The 15,258-nt window shown below is 24.8% G+C and overlaps 1 protein-coding gene across 1 annotated transcript; it reads left to right on the top strand.

The window, feature by feature from the left end:
* The first annotated feature begins 8,145 nt into the window (after nt 1-8,145).
* LOC110664060 (uncharacterized) lies at nt 8,146-9,686 on the top strand. Its single transcript, XM_021823589.2, has 2 exons — nt 8,146-8,361; nt 8,938-9,686. The coding sequence occupies exons 1-2, from the start codon at nt 8,187-8,189 to the stop codon at nt 9,456-9,458; spliced, it is 696 nt and encodes a 231-aa protein (XP_021679281.2). The 5' UTR covers nt 8,146-8,186; the 3' UTR covers nt 9,459-9,686.
* Nucleotides 9,687-15,258: the final 5,572 nt, after the last annotated feature.

The raw sequence follows: 15,258 nt of genomic DNA, 5'->3' as shown, positions 1-15,258 counted from the left end.
TATGGCTGATTTATGGGTCTTGAATTTTTTTTTTTTTCATAATCATTTATAAAAAAAATAAAATAAATAAAAAAAACAGATTTTTAGAGGGATATACATTGTTGGTGTCATTTCTGAAGACACTTTGTTTTTTGTTCAAATGGCATCATGTTTTAGTTACTATATGACCATTAAAATTTGAGTTTACTATAAAAACACTAATATTTATGTTGTTATTATTTTATTAGAAGGCTGTTTTTATGAGCATGCACGATCATCAATTACATCTTCAAAATTAACAATTCATTGTCTCAATTATATCCATAAATACTTTAATTAGTCCATCTCATTCTCCTCTAAACATAACCTAATAAATTTATAAATTAACTACATTATACACAACAAATGATGTTTTCAACTATATCAACAATAACCCCTCATCAATGGACAAGAATTCATTATTCTTAAATTATATGTCTCTTCTCCACCCTAAACCGAAACATTTATTTACAATAGGCAAAAGACAAATTAACTTTTCGACAATCACTCTTATTTATAGTATTATCACTCTTAGTTTTAATTTAATTTAGAATCTAACTTAATTTAAAAATAACATTATGATAAGAGTTCTGTCTAATATAAGAAATAATGATGCATTTTATTAAGGAAGATTTCTCCTATTTTAATTGAGAAAAGGTATCTTCCAAATCCTATCAAAATTTTGAGTCACAAATTTAATATTTTTCTCTTCTTTTTATTTTCTTTTATACGAGAAAAATTTTAAAAGAAAATAATTTAAATTTTTTTACTTTTTATGTGGTGAAATAAATACTGGAATAACTTCAACTTTCTTCTCTTTTCATCTCTCATTGGATTTTTTTTTCCTTTTTAGTAACTTTTTTATTCTTTTTTAGTAACTTTCTTTTTCTATTCTTTCTTGAAAATGGCTAGTTTATCCCTATTTTTTTCTTTTCTTTTTTTTTAGTACTTAGATATTAGATTTAATTTATTATAAATTTAAAATATAAATATATACATGAGTTCAACTTATTTAATTTATATATAAATTTTATTATACATATTAATTTTTAAATTCATAATAAATTAATTCTATACAAAAATTTCCCATTTATTTTGCTTATTTGAGTCTTATCCATTCTTGTATCTACCTTGTACACAATATTTTGGAACTAGAGTTTATTATTACTGTTATATTGGCTGTCACTTGTCACTATGATTGAGATTATTATAAAGGATTTTAACCTCATTATATTACAATACATACGTATGATAAACAGATAGAAATATTGTTCAAAAAACTTAAGACAAATATATATATATATATATATATATAAATTCTTACTTAGACTCGATCTATTATAAATTTAAGATACAATATATATAATGAGACTCACCTATTAAATATATGAGTCTTACATATTTATATTTTAAATTAACGATGAACTAAATTTGAGAAAGAAAATTCATATATCTATATATTCATTTGCTTTCTCTCTTATAATCTGAGATATATATTACCAAAGTAAGATTATATTTTTTTGAGGTTAGATTCATTTTCTAGGAAGTTTTCCAACTCATGCATCTTTGAGATAATATTCTCCTTGAATTCAAGGGCATACGTATCAACTGAAACTATATTTTCCTATATTATATTCCCACCTGTGATGAATTCAACTCCTTTCTCAAAATTGGATTTCCTCATAGGACGTTTTAATCTGAAAACTTCTAATACCATATCAAAAAATAGTCTCAGAGTTAGAACTATAATCAATCAAGTTGAAAGTAAAGCCGACTGCGAACTAAATTAATTATGTAGGATTTATGTCCTTATCAACTAGATATTTGGATCAAAGTATTGTTTTTAGATTTTAGAGATGGCTTCTGCCATGGCGGTCATGTGGTTCTCCATGAAAGAAAATATCCTTTTTTACTTTCCTGTGTATAAAATAAAAAAAGAAAATAACTTTTTGTCAAAGATGAAAAAGGAAAGTTCATGTCACCTGATGCAAGATTTAAATATTGATAGGTCCAGATCAACTATCTAGGCCTAGCCAAGGCCGATTTCGATTCCAAATCAGTAATTTGGCAGTCCTTCATTGTTCGGCTTGAAATTGGGTCGGACTTTTTAATTTGAAATGGTTGTAATTCGATTTAAATTTAGTTTTCAATTCGAATATTGATATTATTAAATTATGATAAATTTTTACACAGATTTATTTAATTTTTAATGTAAAAAAATTAAAAGGAATTAAATATAAACTCAATATAATTGAAAAAAAAAAAAGGAATTATGTTGGTTCTGGTTCGAAACTGCCAGGTCTAAACTTATTCTAATTAAGTTTCAGTGGAAGGGAACCGCAACTAACCCCCTAATCTCGGTTTAGGGCCGATTCTAGAACTGTTGACTTAATTCAGTCCAATGTTTGATCCAGATAGGTTTTAGTTCGGTTCACGGGCCGAATCAACCCGTGGCTAAATCTACAACAATCCAATATCATGTATTAACATTTAATTTTAATTTTCTTGAATTTTGAGGTATATGTATTACATACTTTATAATTTTTTATTTATAATTATATATAAATATTAATTTAATTAATTTTATAAATAAAAGATATTTATTAATTTAAAAATTATTATTTCTTTAATTAGATTATATTTTTTTATGAGATGTTATATTTATAATTCATTAGTTCTTTCATTGCGCGTTCAACAGTACGATACTTGTTATACATACTCGTTATTTAAACAAAATAAAAAAATTACGTCTTTTTATGTAATTATTTTTCATTTATTTTTTAATTTTAAAATTTATATTAATTTTATTCATTTAATCAAATAATCAAATTATAATAATGTGTTATTATTTTATTAATTTAAACAATAAAGAATATTTTTTCACTCTCATTACTTTTTTTTCTTTTTCTTTTCATAAATTATTCTATATTCTCATATCTCTTTAGCTCCACCTTAAAATTATTTTTTAACTTTTAAATATTATTTTATTAAAAATAATAAAAGAATTAATAAAAAAATATCTTTTAACTATTGTTTTATTAAATTAGGTTTAAATTTATCAATTTGACATCTTTAATATAAATTTTTAAAATTATGATAAAATTGTTAAAGTTAAAATAATATAATCTCTTTTTCATCTTAAAAAAAAATTCCAATTAGTTTATACAATATATTTATTTTTAGTCTAACCTCATACAAAATATATTTATCGATACTTTAAGATATACTACCTTCTATATGATATTTAAATTAATTTAAAATAATTCGATGAATTTTAATCTTTCAAGTAGATATTAAACCAATTAATTAACTGAATTTACCATTGAAAGTCATCAAAATAAAAAAATTAAAAATCCAAATACAACTCTACTATCCTTTTTATCAAAATTGTTCAAACACAATATAAATTAAAAAATTGAAATCCAAACATTTTATTAATTTATTTTTGTAATTTTAAAATGACAAAACCGGTAGACGAACTCATTCATTTAAAATTTTATTATTATATTTATTTTGAATTTATTAATTTAATATCATTATATTTTGATGTATATTGGTAAAATTCTATTTAGTTTAAGATATATAAAAAATAATGAAAGATCAAAAGAAAAAAAAATTATATCCAGAGAAGTCTTTTTTTTTTATGTGTTTATTAAAAAGTCATAATACTTGTGCTCTTATATTAATATTTTATGCTTTAAAATATATTTATATTATATTTATGTTGTTTATTGAGTCAAAGTATAATTTTTTTAGAAAATGACTTTTATTTAATTTTTTTTCCTTGTTCTTTAAAGTTTTTTTCTTAAATTTTTTAGTTTATTTTGTATTTTTATAATATTATAAATAATTTAAAAAAATAAATATATTGATAGAATTCTTTAAAAATATATTAAAAATATGAAAAATAAAAAAAATTATCTCTAAATTATTTTTTTAATGTGGTGTGTTTATTAAAAAGTCATATAATACTTTTTTTCCTCTTGTATTAATAATTTTATGTATTAAAATATATCAATATTATTTATTAAGGTAGATTTCTATTGGAAAATGACTACTATTTAATTTTTTTAACATTTTTTTCTTAAATTTTTTATTTTATTTATATTTTACAATATTATAAATTATTTAAATTTTTTCTCAACTTTTTTAATATATTAGTTTATTTAGAATGTGCATTACACGTTTATACTCATGATGAAATTTTTTTTTATTAATAATTTCTATTACTTTTTTATATATAATATAATATTATCACAGTAACAATAATTAATTAATTATTAAATTAATATTAAATTAAAATATAATTTATTTAAGGGTTATTGATCAGAAAAATCTAGACCTTGAGTTGATTGCTCATTTTAGCCAATTTTTTTAATTTTAAATAATTAAATCAACATTTTTACAATTGAAGAAATTTTATCAACACTCCCATTAGAATTTGAAAAGTTTGACTTTTACCATATGAAATGCCGAAATTCTAATGACCTTTTCCTTACTGGTCCTCTCCCAAACTCTCACCCCAAACCTCTACATTAAAGCTATCATTATCTCTCCCTCCATTCGCTGTTCTGCCACCTAACTTCAATGTACTCTTTGCTTGCTTCTTAGGGCCTTCCAACTCCTTTCTCTATAACGCTCTTCTCTAGCATCTCTTCCCCTAGAACTTCTTGAATTATAGCTTGAAGTTCACAAGTAACAAGACTTTCAAGTGATTGCATTGTTGAATAAAAAGAGAAGATCTCTAAAAAGTTTATGAATGCAAACAAGTAGACCCCTTCACATGCCTACATTGAACCATTTGATGAATATCTATATGCTATCAAATTACTTTCTTGTACCTTTTTTTCAGATACCTGCAAAATAAATACAATTATTATTGGTAAATGTTGAATTATACTACCAGAAATAAACTAAACACATGAGGTCCTTTTTTCCTTAAAAAAAATTTGAGCAACACACCAACCACCCACAAAAAGCACTTGAGGATTAGGGCTCTCTCTAGTCTCTACACATGTACTTTGGATTATATGATTTTGATGGATTTGATGCATTATAACAACTTATTCCCCAATGAGTTGGCAACCTAGGGCATTTTATAGTCCATGAATAATTATCATTGTTTTATTAAAAAAACCATTGTCATTAATAAAAATAAAATAAAATAAAATACCTTACTCCTATTACATCTCTAATTTTGAGTTAATAACATTAATCAGGTTCTCTAATTTTGAGTTAGTAACATTAATTAGGATTACACTTCCTTTCTTTGTAATTATCCATCAAATAACATTCATCACTCCTACATCTTCATTATATTTGTGTAACTTTATTGGCCACAATCTTATACATACCCAACATCAAATACTTATAATTCTTTTTAAATACTACTACATGAGATTTCTACTAAACACCAAATACTATATATAGAGTTTTTGTAATTATTTTCTTTTTTTTTAAAATTTTATGATATTTTTATTTTATTTAAGATACATTAATCGTCAATAATCCATTAAATTTAAGTCTTCATTAATTTTTAATAATTATTATTACACAACAAGAATTTATTTTTAGTATTAAATAATAATAGTGTATAATGGATTAGTAGACAATCTTTTATTAAAAAAGACAAAACTTTTTTTCCTTTTTTTGTATTAACTATGATAATAAATAAATAAATAAAATCCGTTTAACAACAAAACTTAAATAATTTTCGTTGAATAGTAAAGTAAATGGCTTTTCAAAATAAAATTTTGAATTCAAAAAAGATTTATTTTAATCATTTTTTCTAGATGAATTTATGTTTAAAAGATTTCCTAGGCAAAATAGGGAAGTAAAAAAAAAAATTCTATTTTCTACCTATTTTATTTTATTTTATTTTCTAATTCCTTCTTTTTCTATTTTATTTTAGACTTTTTTTTTAAGAAAATTTATTTTAGACTTAGAGTTCTATTCAAATAGAAATTTGCAAATATTTAATTATTTATAAAGAATAGTAAAATTTTTCTACCAAGAAAAAAAAAAATTTATCCGTTTATCAAAACTTTTAGCTCTTTTTAATTTAATATTTTAGAATACATTTATATTACTTTCCAAATTATAATAGATTCATATTATAAAATAAACTTCAATCTATTATTTTCCTTGTATTTTAATTTTAGGTTTTTCTTATTTTGTTTAAAATATATTAATTTTAAGTAGCCAATTAAATTTAGTACTTCATTGTTATAATGCAAAATAAGTAGGATTAAAAATTTTAAATTTATATAACCTATAAAATTAATTTAAATAATAAAATATAATTATAAATAATATAAATAATGAAGGGTATTTTAGGCAAAGCTGATGTTCCCCCTCCCCCCTTCCCACATTGATATATAGTATTTATAGATTAATTATAGATTAATTGTATTTTTTATATTGCACTTATTAATTTTTTATTTTAGTTAATTACTTCTTATATATTTTATATTTAATTGAAATTAAGTATAAGTAGACTTAAGAATTTTAAATTTACAACTCTAAAATTAAGAATTTTAAATTTATACAAATATTAAAATTAATTTAAATAATAAAAATATAATTATAATTAATTTAAAGAATGAAGGGGGTATTATTGGCAAAGCTAATGTTTCCCCCTCCCTTTCTCACATTTATATATAGCATAGATAAGATTTTTGAAAAATAAGATAAGAATTTAATATCCATTTCAAAAAGGGTATAAATTTATTATTTCCATAATTTTTTAATGTCCATTAATTAAATTTGAACTTATTATTTTAATATCCACTTCAAAAATGTGAATTTGTTATTTTAATTTTTTTTATTTGCCATGTATCTAAAAATTCTTTTTTTAATTTACTGTATATATATTAGTTCTAATTAAAATTGTATTTATAAGTGCTAAAAATTTTAAATTTATATAAATTTTAAAATTAAATTAAATAATAAAAAATATAATTATAAATACTATAAATAATGAAGGATATTTCATGCAAAGATAATATTCGCGCTTCACACATTTATATATTATATATTAGATGGATTATAGATTAATTGTATTTTTAATTTTCACTAATTAATTTCTTATTTTAGTTAATTTCTTCTTATAAAATTTTATATTTAATTGAATTTAAATATAAGTAGGACTAAAAATTTTAAATTCATATTAATTCTAAAATTAAGAATTTTAAATCTATATAAATATTAAAATTAATTTAAATAATAAAATATATTTATAATTAATTTGAAAAATGAAGAGCATTTTTTGTAAAGACAATGTTCTTGCCTCCCCACATTTATATATAATACAGATAGATTTAATTATTAATATATAATATTAATTTAAATATAATAAAATAAAAAATCTTTAAAAATATGAATAAACAAAGATGTTATTTAAAAATTGAAAAATAATATTGAAAATTGAATGTGGAACTATTTTGACTAGGTTAACAATTTATAAAATTAGAAATCATGAATAATTTTAAAAAATTTGTCATATAGTTTAGCGCATTATGACTTAAGAGTTAAAATTTTCATTTTCATCAAACTAGTATATGAGATATTTTATATTGTCCATTGTTCCTATATTCATTAATAAAATGCTAACATTTTTTTAATTTTTTTTTATCTCAATTACTATTAATTTCACATCAGTGTTCCTTAGTGGACACAAGAATAATGTGACGGCATAAAATTTTAGAATTACAATTTCATGGAAATGAAAAATTTTATCTTTTAATTGATAATGCACTAAATTAAATTGTACAATGTATGTTGTTGCCCTTTAATATAACCTTAACTATACAGATTTTCATATGATATAAATTCATATATAAAGCAAGTTAAGTTTTCTATGAGTATAATTTTTTCTAGGTTTTCTAAAAAGATATCACAATAAATATTTTTGCAAAAATTATTAGAAGAGTTTTTTTAATTTATCCCAAATAAAAGGGAAAATTTTAACATTTATTTGAAAGCTCAAGCACGTTGGAACTAGTGATATGCAATCTAATGCTCTGCCAATAAGGTATGGACACTTGTTTCCATTTTTTTCGAGTATGTTTTTAGATAAGTAATTAAACGACAGTGGCAGTTGGCGTTTAGAAGATAAGATATGTTTGGTGTCGCGTCTTTTGAGTTTTGGAGAAGTAATGCTAGCATAGATGGGTTGTTGCATAGCAAACTCTTTATTCCATTTCCATGGGTGGAAGAGAAATCCTCAGAGCCTATTTGATTGGAACATAGGCAAGAGAAATGCTGCTGATAGGCCACAGCCTAAGTATCATGACATTGATCTTCCCTTCTCACCTTCTCTTGTTAACAACACTTTCTTAAAGGGTACATATTCTCTCTCTCTCTCCTCATTAAGAAAATATTTCTTCTCTCTTCATTTTCTCTTATTGGGATGCTCTAAGAACTTCTTATATTCTTTAATTGGTTTTACCTATATGATGAGAGTCTCAAATTTATGAGCTTTCATTCACTAATTATTGATGAATTTAAAAAATGGTTTAAATTTCATTCACTAATTAAAAGAGTGGTTAAAAAAAAGTTAAAAGTTTAAGAAAATATTTTAACTAAAGTCAATAAAATAATATTATTATTTTTATATTTAATATTATTTTTATAAAAAACTTTTACTTTAAATCACAATATAAATGACTAATTATTAACACTTAATATCTAACAGTTAGCAGAGTGTAAAACAGCCAACAGTTACTAGAATAACTAATAAAAGCTAACTCAAGATGATTAGGATAAAGATGTGATATAACTTAATTTAAATGTAATTATGTGTTATTTACTAATTTAATATTTATTTTATAATATAAATATTAAATATTTAAATATTTATTATCTTTCTTTTGTGCAACTGAAAAGAATTTCCATTGTTTTGATTGATTCATGAGCAAGGCAGAGAGCTCAAGTGCTGTTACAGAGGCACCATAGATGGATTTAGTGCAACAAACTTCCATGATTGCTGTGACTTCAAGGGACCATGTGTGATCGTAGGCTACACAAACAACACCTTCAAGTTTGGTGCATTTAACCCTGAAGGCTATAGAAGCACAGATGATTACTATGATACTTTTGATGCATTTCTCTTCTACTGGACAGACAATGGAACAATTGATCCTATTATTTTACCCAAAGTTGGTGGCAGTGGTGCTGCCCTTTTTGATTATGCTAGGGGTGGACCGCAGTTTGGGGCTGATGGGCTACTCATTGGGCCTCCATTAGCGCCAGTCATGGGAGGGTTTGCCGGACCTGATACAAATTCTGGAATTGGCGATTTGAGGCAAGCCAAGTCTAGATTGGGCTTGTCATATGCTAAAAGAGCAGATGGAAAGGAGTCTATATTTGGTGAAGAACCCAAGGCCACCCTTGAAGAAGTCCAAGTTTTTTGCAGTCCTCAAATTGCAAGTTTATATTAATTAAGGATATTTTTGAGGTATGTATGCATGCAGGTGAGACTTAATTTTGAAGAATAAATTGTCCATTTCTTTCAAAATCTAGGCCTTCTTTTAAAGGTGGTGCCTAGGTGAGAAATGAATTTCTTAATTGCCATCAACTGTAGGTCCAGGAAGATATGTTAGAAAACTCTGGCCAACTGTAATTAAATAATCTTCCGTAAAGTTTCAAAAGAGGGAAGTACAAATTCATTTGGTATGTTCATAATCACTTGGCACCAATAAGGATTACAACTTTCTATATATGCCAAGTATCAAAACACGCTGTAATATACTTCAAGATATCACTGCATATGTCATTCTTACTCTCTTATTACGAGATTTCTAACTTGAACATCAAAGTGAAACTCTTGGTATTAGAAGTCTGGAGTCATTTTTTAACAGCAAGTTGTTTGGAATTCCACATTAAAAAAATATGAAGGAAAATGATAATATATAGGTGATTGATTTGCAATATCAAATTAACTAGTCATTTTAACGTATAAAGTAATTTAATAACTTATATAAATTCAAATTAAGATGTAATTTAACCAGCAGATCAGCACTCTGTCTGAATTTAATACAAACACTTATTCAATGACTCAATTCATTTGGCATAAAAGATAAAAATTAATATAAGAAAAAAAAATTAATTCCCTTATTTAAAATGTAGAATTTTACAAAAATTCAAATAATTTTTTTTTAATTTTTTTTGGGATTCAGAGTAATTTTCCCTTTTATATAAATTTCTAACCAAGTTGATATTGGAACTGAAAAAGGTTCTAACCATTTATTGCTAGATGTTCCTCAAGAGACGCAATGAGGTTGCTAGTTTACTAATGATGCAACTTTTTTTTAACTTAAATGGTGCATTTGTTTTTGTGCTAAGTGGGGGCTAACTGTAAAGGAAAATTCTTTAAATTACAAAGCAATAGGGTTATTTGAACCCCTGAAAAGGCAATAGGTAGGTGTAGTTGGTAAAGGAATGGGGAGGTGGCTGCAGAATCCATTTTGAGAGAATATGGCATAAAAAAAAAAAAAAAATTAAATGGAGAGGAAAGCATTCCTAAAGTCATATTAATGTTCGCCTGTTCGTCAAGATTCTTACCAAAGAAAACAAAGAGCAGAAGAACATTTAGCAAACTTCAGTTGAAGGAATGAGCTTTTTTTCAAGTCGTTGCTTGGCCTTATTAGATAAAATTGCAAGTTATTCTTTCACAGATTAATTCTTTATTAAAAGCTTCATATGTTCAAGTACTTCATAGGAAGGAAACCCATGAATGAAATGAAGGTCAAAAGAATTAAAGAGTGATGTTTGCCATTTTCAAAATTTTAATATATTTTTAGTTTAGTTTTCATATTTGATTACTATATTTTAAAAGATTACAATTTTATTATTGAATACGGGTAAATATCATATGCGGTCACTCAACTCTATAAGCTATTTCATAAAAGTTACTTAATTTTAATTTCTTTCATAAAACTCATTAAATTTCAATTTAATTTTGTAAAAATTATTGTGACTGTAAATTAAATATTTTCAGGTTAACCTGTTAACCTGTCAATTATTTTACAAAGAAAATTATTTTATTTTATTAGTTTCTAAAAAAAAGAGAAAATAGAATGTATAAAACACATTTAACTACCATCCTCGCCATCAAACCCTTTCCATTTCTCTGTTCTTTCTCTATCAACAACTACTATTTAGATAATTTTATTTGTAAAATAGTCTAGATCAATAAGTTAACCTGAAAACTTTTAATTTTCGATCATAGTGACTTTTATAAAATAAAATTGAAGTTTAATTAATTTTAATTATAAATGAAATTAAAATTTAATAATTTCTAAAAAAAATACTTGTAAAGTTGAATAACCACGTGTAATAATTACCATAGCATATGGCAATTTCTAAATTATATAGGTCAGCGTATACACCAAGTAATTTTACATGCTATAGCATCTTGAAAGGTAACCATTTTGTGTGTCATATATATATATAATGAACAATGTTTTAGCATCACATTTAAATTCATCCTTCAACTTTTATGTAATGTCTAATTAAATTCAATTTCAACTTTATGATCAAGTTAGGACACTTTTTATTTTTTTATTCAAGTTAATCTAATTTTTGATAAAGAGAATTTAAAGTTAGAACAATTATTAAGTAATGTCTAATTTTTATTTTTTTATAAATATTAGGGTTGTGCAGGATTCTTGAGAGTTTTGAACCAATCATATCAGAATTCAAAAAAAAAAAAATCATTATTTTAAAAATCGAACCAAATATATATTTAATATTTTAGTTCAAATCTGGTTTTTCATCAAGAATCAAATTGAAACCATATAAAACTAGAACTAAACTGAATAATCAATTTTATACATATATTTTTTTAGATATACCTTATAATTTTGAAATATATATATAATTTTAGTCATGAATACATTAAATTATCTTATAATCTTTAATTACATGACTCAATCATATGTTAGTCATATAATATACTTTTTAGTCCTTAATTATAAATGTATCTTTTAGTTAAAGACTATATATATATATATATATATATATATATATATATATATATATATATATATATATATATATATATATGTAGAAGATAATAAAATATTCTTATCAAGGAATATATATAATACATTTTTATATTAATATTAATATTTTTATTATTATTTTTATGTTAGAAATTTAGGATTGTCTTTGCTATTTTAAAATAAAAACAATAATGTTATAATTTTAGGTGTAAAAATCGAAATTCAAAATAAAATTGGAACAAAAATTGAAATTGAAATAAAATCGATACTGTAACACCCTTATATTAAATAATCTATACATTCTACTGTTTCGGTGACTAGTACCTATCCATACAGTCAGGATATTTAGAACCACGTTTAAATCATTTAGAAAAGTCATAAATAAAAATTAATAGAAATCATATAAGGGTGAAATAGAAATAAGAAAACAGAGCACAATCAGTTAAATGAGCTAAGGTCCCGGTGATGGGTGACAGAAATGGGAAGTGACTGCGAGCTCGATTGCTACCCTAAATTTGTGTGGGACCCTGTGACACTCCAGGCCTAGAGATAATTGCGAAGTTAATAGTATTGTGAAAACCATATAAAAGAATTAAGAACAAGCTCAAATAATTGAATCAGAGATTAGGAAGTAACACAGTGTTACTAGAAAATTTGATTAGACCAATAAGGAGCAATATGGTCAATTCACCCTTAGAGGTGACTCTTGGCCTAAATGTCCATTAAAATGTAGGAAATTAAAATTGTGAAAAATAGATTACAAGTGAAGAGGTGAGTGAAAGAAAACGAAAAAGAAATGAAAAATCCAAATTTAAAAAACTTTATGACATCATTAATGATGTAAGCTTGATGTAATAAAAACTCATACAAACCTCCTAATTGATCTTAGAAGAGAAGAATTGAAGGGAGAAATTGAAGAAATTGAAGAAAGAATTGAGGATTCAAGAACACCATATAAGGTAAGTCTCTCTCTTAGTTAAATTGATCTATACTTAGGGAAATGAAGTTTAATGAGTGGAAATTAACATAAGAAAGCAAGAAATCATGCATGTTAAGGAACCCATAATTTTCGGCCAGCTTGTGAGGGTGAGGGACTTGATGAGTCAATTTGAATTGAACATGTTTTGTGATGTTTTATGAGGTGTTGGATATGATTAGTAAAGTGAAATTGACATGAATTAGACAATTGCAAAATTAGGGTTCTTGGTAGTTAGGATTTTGAATAAAATTGGGGATTCATAGAATTGTTGACCAAATTGATGTTTGATGCTTAATTTTGGGCAATTGGAGTGCTTGTGAATGTAAATTGATGAATGGAATTGAGAAGGTTTATGGTGTGGTGTTATTGAATTCTGGACAGCCTGACCCTTGTCCACTTAGGAGGTTATAGGTTGAATTGCATGACTCCAATTGATATGAGCCTAATTGGAGATGAAATTAGGGTCATAATGATACAATTTTGATGAAGAAACTTTGCTTAAAAAGTGACCACAAGTTAGTATAAAATTTAGTTGAATCCGGGATTGATACCCTGTTACTGGGCAGAATTGACCAAATGAATAGTATATATTCAAATAGTCATAACTTTGTGTAGAGAGGTCCAAAAGACCTGATTTTTAAACCATTGGAAAGCTTAGACATAGTATAACAACTTTCATGAAGAAAAGAAATCCAAATTCTGACCATAACACATTCAGATTGCTAACCAAAGTTGACTTACCAAAACTGCTAAAATTGCTCAGAGTTTCTGGATAATGACCAATCCAGCCAGTTATGGTAAAAATGCCATAACTTGAGCTAAAAAACTCCAAATAGAGTGATTTAAAAAGGAAATTAAACTAGACACATTAAGAAACAAATTTGATTGAAGAAAGTTTAGCTAAATTTTTATTCTAGATTGTTCCAATGGATCAGTAAATATAAGAGACCAAAACTGAAATTTTGAAATTACTCTTAATAGGCCTTGAATTGTAATTGGCAACCAATGCCAACAAAATTAAAACTCAAAATGTGGTAGAACTATGTATTTAGGGATGGTATACCTATTAATTCTGAAAAAGTCAATATTTTAAATAAATAGTAAAGTGAATAGTAACCATAAATGTACCAATTACAAAGGACTCAAATCTTATAAGTTTTATTGGGTAAATTAAGTATATAATAATTTAATTGTTGGATTATTTATTTAGAAATAAGTTGAATGGATATTGAAACACTCTAACTATGTGTTTCAGTGGGAAAAAAGCCTTCTAAGGAAGGAGAAAAAATTGGACCTAGTCAAGATTAGTTAAGAGGTTTGTGCACAACAACTAACTCATTTTTTATTTTTAAATTGAATTTTGAATTGAATGACTTGTGAAATTAAATTATGGCCTTATTTATATTGAATACTTTGATTGACAAAAATTATGTGTTGTTAGCCCAATTTTGGGTAATTATTTGAAATGAAATAAGAATGTGAATTAATGAATATTTTTGATGCTTGGAAAATTGTTGAAATGATTCGAAACCATAGTGTAACGACTACAAGTTTGAATTCTTAACTAGCTTGCCTAGTGGGACGAATTAGATTTATATTCCCTCTTTGGCTAAAATATTGAGGTGTGTGCCAGTTGAGGATGAATTGAATGAGTACTCATATATTTGTGCTAGCTAGCCTTTGCATTCCCCATTAGCCATTGGTTATTGAGACGAATTGGATATTTGTGTCATGATCAAGCTGTGTGACTTTTCAAATTTTTGTTTTATGATTTGTGGAATGAAATTTGATTTATTTAAGGAGTTTTCTGGCTGTAGAAATAAAGCATGATTTTCTATGTGTTAATGTTTGCTGGTTTTACAACCACCACAAGTGCAAGGATCACTAACAAATAATAAAGTAATGAGTAGAGTATCATTCCCACGAGGACCGTGTTGAGTACCAAACTATAGTGATTTTAATTATCTAGACGATCGAGTTATAGAAAAATAATTATTAAATCTAAACTAAAAGAAATAAAGTCTAAAACAGTTATCTAAACTAAAATAGTAATAGATGAGAACATTCTAGAGCTAGAGGTTCACACTTCAATCAATTATAAAATCAATCTAATTCATTCAATAATTGGGAGATTATTACTTTGATTGTCACACCTTACCCCTCTGTAAGGCATAACATGATCCCGTAGAATACTTAATGAACTACCGAACTTCACCTACCGATAACTCATTAAGCACCCTACAAGGGATTTTAAAA

Source organism: Hevea brasiliensis, chromosome 18, assembly GCF_030052815.1.
Source record: "Hevea brasiliensis isolate MT/VB/25A 57/8 chromosome 18, ASM3005281v1, whole genome shotgun sequence".
NCBI lineage: Eukaryota > Viridiplantae > Streptophyta > Magnoliopsida > Malpighiales > Euphorbiaceae > Hevea > Hevea brasiliensis.
Note: the sequence above shows the minus strand (reverse complement) of the source record. Positions and strands in the feature narration are given on the sequence as shown.

What these genes read in the sequence shown, in the direction of transcription:
- LOC110664060 (XM_021823589.2), top strand. Translation starts at nt 8,187, where the DNA reads ATGGGTTGTTGCATAGCAAACTCTTTATTCCATTTCCATGGGTGGAAG. An exon ending in TAACAACACTTTCTTAAAGG is followed by an intron (nt 8,362 to 8,937) that starts GTACATATTCTC and finishes TTCATGAGCAAG; the next exon opens with GCAGAGAGCTCAAGTGCTGT.